The sequence below is a fragment of the Brachycentrus maculatus genome, unplaced genomic scaffold, assembly GCF_059751285.1.
Source record: "Brachycentrus maculatus isolate JH-2025_06_01 unplaced genomic scaffold, ASM5975128v1 h1tg000331l, whole genome shotgun sequence".
Lineage (NCBI taxonomy): Eukaryota > Metazoa > Arthropoda > Insecta > Trichoptera > Brachycentridae > Brachycentrus > Brachycentrus maculatus.
Window position 1 is genome coordinate 215,127 of NW_028281080.1, and position 9,216 is coordinate 224,342.

At 32.9% G+C, this 9,216-nt stretch overlaps 1 protein-coding gene across 1 annotated transcript in view; it reads right to left on the bottom strand.

Moving 5' to 3' along the window:
- 5-HT2B (5-hydroxytryptamine receptor 2B) overlaps positions 1 to 8,988 on the bottom strand; it is a 145,945-nt gene extending 136,957 nt beyond the window's left edge. The window contains exon 1 of the mRNA XM_088268818.1: positions 8,364 to 8,988. Within this exon, the coding sequence (XP_088124944.1) occupies positions 8,364 to 8,988 (625 nt within the window). The remainder of the gene's footprint in view (positions 1 to 8,363) is intronic.
- Positions 8,989 to 9,216: the final 228 nt, after the last annotated feature.

Here is a 9,216-nt window from a genome sequence, read left to right on the forward strand (position 1 = left end):
TTGTCAAAAAAATAATATGAAAAATAATTTCTATAATTGGAGAAAATCCAGATTTGTGGACGAGTATTTAAACGCTCTCAAAATTTGAATTAAATCAATAGCTTTTTATGAAATTTGTATTTTAAATAGTTTAGTTGTAATTAAGTCATAAATAATGAATTGTATGTGCGTGTGTGTGTGTGTGTGTGTGTGTGTGTATGTGTGTGCGCGCGTGTGTGGGTGTGTGAGCGCGCGTGTGTGGGTGTGTGAGCGCGCGTGTGCGCTTGTGTGCGCATGTGTGCATGTGTGTGTGTGTGTGTGTGTGTGTGTGTGTGTGTGTGTGTGTGTGTGTGTGTATGTGTGCGTGTATGTGTGTATTATGTGTATGCACGTGTTAGCAATAAATCCACATTCATATGTGGGTTTATCTTCATAGAAATGTAACAATTTATTTTAAATTTATTTGATTTTATTTCTGAAAAAAAATTTATTTCTTTTATTTGCAGTTAAATTATTGGTCTCGTTTCTTGAAATCGAACATAAAACAAATATAAATTTTCCGTTAAATTATCTTCAAAGTCCCGATATATTTCTAAATATGAATTGCTTGAATAAGAAAATGTATTAAAGCCTTATTTATTTGGAGAATAATGAATAATAATTAGTATCTTCCACGAGTGCTGAAAGTTAATGATTTATTGGATATTATTATATTCAACTTTTGTTCCGTCAGATTTGAGATATGTAATAATACAATAAATCAAGAATTAATTTGAGTTTTGTGAGTCGACATTTTTTGGACATACAATTACTCAAATGTGGTCAGTATTATTTCTTAAATATTAATTAAAATATCATCAATAAATGCTAGCTATTTACCACTAAATTTTATTTTTGGTCTCTCAAATTTGAGATCATAAATACGAGTGTTTAGTCATTCCATATAAAAATACACTGGCCAACAGTTTACAACTTATATTTTGTAACTAGCATAAAAACACCTGATATTTATGCACTATGCATAGCTGAATTAAAAAACGAAAGCAAAAAAAATATAGAAAGTCAATTTTTTTAGTTATGGATAGTTTTAATTTTGATATTGACTTAACTTTATCCTATTATTTGTGTATAAGTTTAAATATATATATAAAAAAAACCCTTATTCGCACCCATTGGTGCATAGGGCACTGTGTCATATTGACGCAGTGTTATCTTGATCGTTTACACATGAAGGAAAGGTGATCAGCCCTCCGTTTCAGGTACCAGTCCATGGTAATATTGAATAAATATTACAGTGAAAAAATCACTTATATTTATTTGACCCCCCCTGGGAATCGAACCCGGGACCTCCAGCACGGTAGCCGATCGTGCTGACCATTACACTACGGAGGCGGACGAAGCGATCGCTTTACATACGTGTAACATAAAAATCTGACGTGCTACATTTTTTTTCTTTCGTTTTTGAATTCAGCTACGCAAAGTGAATAAAAATCAGGTATTTTCATGCCAGTTACAAAATAAAAGTTTTAAATTGTTGGGCAGTATAATTTATTACTAATCCATTAATATTGCCTTCATAAATGTTGTATTAAATAGACAGATTCGTATATCAATGGAATACTGAATCGAATTGAATAGCAGCATTTTGTTCCGTCTGATTCTGCTAGTATCATTCTGCTGGCTGACTGGGCAGTGATTGGCTTGTACGTCTGCGGCACGGTATAAATGAATTTAGATAGCCAATATTATACACAAAGATCCGTCGGGAAAAGCCTTGAATGTCAAAAAGCGTGGGAAAATTGAGAAATTTGATTTTTAGATGTTATCAAAGACTATTCCGCTTTCATTATTTACTCTCAGTAGATATTTTAAGTATTTTACTCAATTTAAATTCAATGCCAATTTTTTTCTTATTAAAAGTGTATAAAGTAGTAATATAAGTAAGTTTAAAACTAGAAATGAAATAGCATTACTGTAATACTATTTTTTGACATCTTCTTCTTTTTAATGGCTTTTCACCCATCTTAGATGTTATAGCCAGATCTATATTAAGATCTATTTAAAAAAATCTTCACATTATTTTTTGACATCTAATCAAAGATGAAGAAGAATATGGAAGTCTGGGCATTTACGGCGCTGACGACCGTCGTAGGCTGGTTTAAGTGATTACTTTACACACGTGTAACATTCACCAATTCTACCCATTATTGACAACCACACTACTCAAATTTTTGGAAGTTCTAAATATATGAAAATTCCCCTTTAATGCCCAGACTTCCATATTCTTCTTCATCTTTGATGAGATATCAAAAATAATATGAAAAATCCTCCTATAATCGGAGATAATCCAGATTTATGATCAAGTATTTGGACACACACAAAATTTTTCTGTAATACCATATAAAAAAATTATAAACAACATTTTCCCAAAAGAAGTATGAAGAATGTAAGGAATATTGATGAATTTATAAATCATATACATCCTTAACCTGGTTTGATGTAGTACTGTATAAGTCTGTGTTCATGTAATAAAATTTGATCAAGTATATCACGTTCATAACTGTGGAGGTCCTCATCATAAAGATACATATCCAATATTTCACAAAAAATCCTTTAACAGTTTTCCTTTTAAGGTTTTATTTTCTGTATTTTATCGAAATCTTGATTAAAGCTGTAACAAAACATGACCAATCCTATGTTAAGCCAATGTGAAATCATCAAATCGCACTAAAACGTTATAATTTTATGTGCTAGAATTCTTGATAACTTAAAATCATTTATAATGGAAATGTAACGTTTTGGTGAGGACCTCCACAACTAATTAATTTATATAACGAAATATGGTTTCATGTAATATTACTTTCGTCTATTTTTATTCAATGTAACATGTAAACATGTTGAATGTAGGTCTGCTTATGTCTGATATCAAACAATGAAACGTGGTTTCATGTAGTTTTGAAAATGACTGAGTTCATATAATGCAACATAGTTTCATGTAATACAGCAAATAAACACGCCATTTCATTCAGTCGCCAATTAATGACATTGATATTTCTTTCTACAGAATCTGTAGAATATGTATTCTTTTAATCCTTATCCGCACCCTATGATGCATAGGGCACTGCATCAAATTGACGCAGTGTTATCTTGATCCTTACTTACATGAAAGCAAGGTATAATTCCTGCGCTTCAGAGACCAAAAAGTGCAGGGTAAACTTTATAAAATAAAACAACTTTGTTCTTAATGAAGGTTCTTGTTGAAACCGGTTGAAGAAAAAATGTATCAATAAAAAAGTGGTTAAAACAAAGTCGTTTTACTTTAAATAGTGTATAAAATTTGCCACCAAGTATATGCAAAAAACATTTAAAAAAAGTCCAAAGTAGTATTCAATAAATATTCGAGTGTAATAACTCATATTTGTTTTTACCCCTCCCAGGGATTTGAACCTAGGAACTCCAGCACTGTAGATGCTACACGCTAACACTACGCAGGCAAAAAATATAATGTGTTATCGCATTATGTAAAAAAAACTTTTTCAGCTTGTCATTTTCTCAAATAACCTCAAATTAAGAATCAATTGTATTAAAATTTTATCAAGGTATAAAATTTTTATACTGTGTAGTGCAACATATAATACATTTTTCTGGTAATCTTTAAATCCCAACACCCACGTTTCTGTAACGGAACTAGTAATTCCTCCTATGTACGGCTCACGAAAGCACTTAATACTCTAATACCACGTATTAAGGCCGAGATACGTTGAGATAAAGGGAAAATCCATAAAACTAATAAATATGTGTTCTTTCCCTATACTTAATCCCAAACAAATTCACAAATCTCAAATTGAAAATGAAGACAAAAAATACATTTCAAGATAAGCGATTTTTTAATGTTAATCATGGTTTATTAGTTTCTTGTCGGGTATATTAAGAATTGACTTGTGAAATTACATACTTTTCTCAAAATGAAAAATTTAACAAATATACTTTGTGATATAACATGCTTATTTTAAACGTAAAATGAAACCACTTATTGAGTTTAATAATTTTATCAAGACTAGTTTCGAGAACTACAGATGTGGTCATAAAAATTGAAAGCATAATACAAACTGACAGAAGTCAAACTAACAATTTGTTTTTTCACCTGTAGTTTCATGAGAACATCTACAGTTGCCGAAACTAGTTTAAAAATAGTCGGTAATAGAAATATTATTTTTTTTCTACATTTGAGAATTCTGCAATGAAAATTAAAATCTACATCCTTTTCATATTTTTTTTATTATTATTATTTTAAGCAATGGAATGTGTATTATTTCTGACCGATCTCTTTGCATTATAAATATTTCAGCTTATCATTTTCAGTTTATCTTAATAATAATTCATTACATAAAAAAACATTGAATGTGGAATCTAAACTAGCAGTCCAGAATGCAGTACTGGTAAGAAGTCTGATGTATAAAAATGCTGATATTTCACTTTTTTTTTCAATAACACTCTACACTTGTACTTGAAGCGCGGGATAGATCACATTGCATTCATTAAATCAACGATCAAGAACGATCATACTGTTTCTTACGATGCAGTGCCCTATGCACCATTATATAAGAATAAGGGTTAGAAAGAGAAGATCAAGTGCATTGCTATAATTTGCAAAATACATATTAAAAAAGGAATATCTAGCAAAACACTAATACTTTTAAGAGGCTTGTCTGCAGGTAGGATAGTAAGGATAGGGAAGGTAAATATGAAAAACACATCACAAATACCCAGACCAATGGAAAATAAATCTTTCTTGAATTCATTTTGCAATTGGCGAGAATCGAACCTGCGACGCCATTTTCGCAGTCGACTTAGAGTGAAAATGCGTGCGTTTTCTCTTTTGAACCAGTATAGCAAAGCATTAATTTCCCAAGTAAGGGTTGTCAATTTTGAATATCGATATTAAGCGCAATTACCAATATCCGATCCAATGGTTTAGAAATTCCTTGTGTATAAAGTGGAGACCGCGGTACGGTACAAATCTCATATACCTGCTCCCATTATATAGCCCGCTATTGTTATAGGCATGCCTATACTACAGGCATGTCTATACTATAGGCATGTCTAAAGCGTCGGTTGCGGTCGAGCGGGCAGGATATCCGAAAATGGCATTGAATTCACAGTTGGAAAGAGGAAAATGGGGAACTATTAGGCGAACGTTATGGCTTGTGTTATTGATACTGACTTGTCGGAGCATGATAATGTCCATAAACGGGCTTCCATTAGGCTGGAACCATAGATATGATTTCTAAAGGCGATCTCCCAGATATACTAATTATGGGACAATACAGTTTGGTGATATGACCGAATTATGGATCAACCCGACATGGGAATTAATTTTTATATCAATAATCCTTTTTTTTACACAATGTTTTAATTTCTATAATGTTTTTCGCAGATACTTTGTGGCACATTTTATGAACTTTATAAAATTAAACAACTTTGTTTTAACCACTTTTGTAATAAATCAATCAAACCCTTAACCGCACCCCAATGGTGCATAGGGCACTGCATCATATAAACGCAGTGTTATCTTGATCGTTAACACATGAAGGAAAGGTGATCAGCCCTCCGCTTCAGTTACCGGTCCAGGATAATATTGAATAAATATTAGAATTAAAAAATCATTAATATTTATTAAACCCTTCCCTGGGAATCGAACCCGGGACCTCCAGAACGGTAGCCGAGCGTGCTGACCATTGCACTACGGAGGCGAACTAAAATGAAATATTTTTAATAAAAGTATACTTTAACCTACCAATAGCGATAAGAACATTGTCATCATCAGGGTTTTCAAAATTCTAAAACATTAAAAAACTCATGATTAATTACATTCCTTTCCTAAAAACTAAATCCTAAATGTTTTAATTAATCTTAATTGTTTTGCTTGTTTTAATTTTCACCTGTAGATAAAACATCTGTAAGTTTTCGAAACTAGTCGTGTATAATAAAACAAAACTCATTAAGTGGTTAATTACAAGTGTTAAAAAAATACTTATTTTAGTTATTTTATTTGGGAATTTCACAGAATTTTATATTGAATGGAATAAATATTAGGGTGAAAAAATCACTAATATTTATTTGACTCCTTCCTTGGAAATCGAGCCCTACAGTACGGCAGCTGAGTGTGCTGACCATTGCACTACGGAGGTGGACAAAAAATTAATTTGTAATTATTACTTTACAGTCTATATACAGTCGTTTTTTCTTCATAAAAGTTATACATCATATTTCGTATAAGTGACACATTATTCCTTAATATTGACCCAGAGACTACCTACCCCCTTAGAGTTTGGACCTCCCCATCCCACAGGATATTCCTCAAAGCTGGATGCGGGACTCGGACTGGTAGTGAGATGTTTTGTGGTCTGCCACTCTCGAGAGATCCTGTATTATTACATTATCCTTTGATCTCCGGTGCCATTCGAAGTCTATTATTTAACATCTCCCACATTTAATTAATTTTGGGATAATTAATTATTCTCCTGACAAAGAAATCTCTAATTACATTTAATTTCAATGAATATCACTATTTTTTTAAATTACCCTTCGTTTAGGTCACTCGAATTAATTCATTAAAAAAATATTTCAGCGAAAGTTTAAGTGACAGTGGACAATGGAGTTCTTGTTTAAATCTTTAATATGTGGAAATGAAGCACGGAGTTGGCAAAAGAAGGATTGAAGTAAACTGAATGCAGTCGAAGTTCGATATCTGAGATGAATGTGCGGCATATGACGATGTATGATAAATGTTTGAATGGTGATATTAGAAAAGCGATGATCACTGTAGATAAAATTAAGAAAGGTGTGTTTAGATGGTTTGGGCATGAGAATCGAATGAGTGAAGAATGAACAGTTAGTAAAAAGTATGAGGGAAATTAAGTAAGTAATAGAAGTGATGAAAAATTGAAAAAATTGACATGATCAAGTATTTAAAAGCTTCAAAAGTCCCTGTCACTGACAATCTAAATAAATATATATATTTTTTAATGTTTTCCGCAGATATTTTTTGGCACATTTTATAAACTTAATAAAATTAATCAACTTTGTTTTAACCATTTTTTTATTAAGATAATTTAACCTACCAGTTTCGACAAGAATTTTGTCATCATCAGGGTTTATTAAATTATAAAACATTAAAATACTCTCACCAAAAACTTTTTTTACGGAGTGCGTAGAAGTTTTTGGTGAGAGTATTTTAATGTTTTTAGAATTTCATAAACCCTGATGATGACAAGGTTCTTGTCGACACCGGTAGGTTAAATTGTATTAATAAATAAGTGGTTAAAACAAAGTTCATTAATTTTATAAAACAGAAATTCCAAAACTTTTAAACGGTTTCTAGAAGTGCCCCAGTGTAAACAGTGTAAGAGATTAGTAATTAGTTAGTTCAATTAATCAGCCAGATCCGACTCCAACCCGACGTTGGCTGGTACTCAGACGCCTCCACAACCCCAACCAGCACAGCGACAGACACGAAACAGTGCCAAGACATAAAGTTTAATCATCGTACAACATTTTGAGTGTGTCCAAATATTTGTTCTCATGTGTGTGGTTATAATCCAGGATTCGGACCTCACATACTAATAAAAGAGTTTCTGCTCAATAAAAAGATTCTTTTCATCTCACCAATAGATGTCTCTGGTGAAGTTCTAGTGATTCAAGAACAAGGTTTCTAAATTGGTTCATATATATTGAACTTCCGAGAATTTGAGTAGTGTGGTTGTCAATAATGGGTAGAATTGGTGAATGTTACACGCGTGTAAAGTGATCACTTAAACCAGACTATGACGGTCGTCGGTCTCATAAATGCCCAGACTTCCATATTCTTCTTCATCTTTGATGAGATGTCTAACAATAATATTTAACCATCGTATTTACTACTTATTATCATTGCTCATTAATTATGAACCATTATTTATTGGCAATATTTTATGCATCGTTTTCACAAGTTAGGATTTTTTCTTGACACAAGCCCATCATAATCCTAACAAACGATGAAGAAAAATAATTCGCAAATCGACTTTGTGCTAGAGTCCAGACTATGACATAGAAAGACAATAATGCAGCACTTTACACAAAGAAAACATCCTTATAATGCATCGCCAGCATATAAAGGGTAAACAAGGTGTGGGCAAAATACAAATATCTTGGTTCCGGAATATACGAGATTAGACGGGGATCAAAACCGTCGAGGTGCTGTTTAGAGCTGCTCAAGACTAGAACAATTATTTTAGAGTAATAGTCGACGCAGAGGACTTGACATGACAGGAACAGAAGAAGAGCAGCATCTTTGATAAAACGTACAAAGACACTTTTAACATATCAATTTAAATAAGACTTACCTCTAAACAGCGTCAGGATACCAATCGGCATCACCAGAACAGCCACCATCAAATCAGTCACAGCCAAGGACATCAGAAAATAGTTGGTCACATTTTGTAACCTTCTCTCCCAACATATAGCCAGGCAGACCAGGATATTCCCAGCAGCCGTGGCCAGCACGAGGAACAAAGCCAAAAGGGCCCACCAATTTTCCACTTCACTTTCATCAACGGCTTCCACTCCACTAACAGTTGTAGCCGCATCCCACCAAGAAACACCAGTTCCATTGTCTTCCACGTTCTTTAAAGTCACATTTTTCAACTCGTACGACCAATTGTAGTAAAAAAACGTTGAATTCTCCGCATTTGCGCGGTTCGACCATGTCGCTATTTCTGTTGCTATCTCGGGATCTTCGTTTACAATTGCCAAGTCTTCTTTAAAGTCCAGGAATTTTTCTATTTTATTTTCTAATCTAAGCGATGAATTTAAATTAGTATCCGTCTTGTCGATTTCAACAAATTTTAGTATTTTTTCAAAGTCCTGTATCTTGGTTCGTTCTTTGTATCCCGTATGACGTAATCGATTGCGGTGATCTAGTTCAGATATGCTGGAGTACATTTCACTTGATGCATTGAACGACGTCATTTTTCTTCTTTATTCTTGATGTCATTATAAGGAGTCAGTTTTGGTTTTCTGAAAAAAAAACAATGTTATAATTTATAACAAGGAGTGGGGACAGCAGAATAATGACCGTTAATAAGAGCTGATGGAAAGCACGATGAAAATTAATTCATATTCCCTTTTTCCACACCCAATGGTGCATAGGGCACTGTACCGTATTGACGCAATTTTATCTTGATTGAATTACTAATA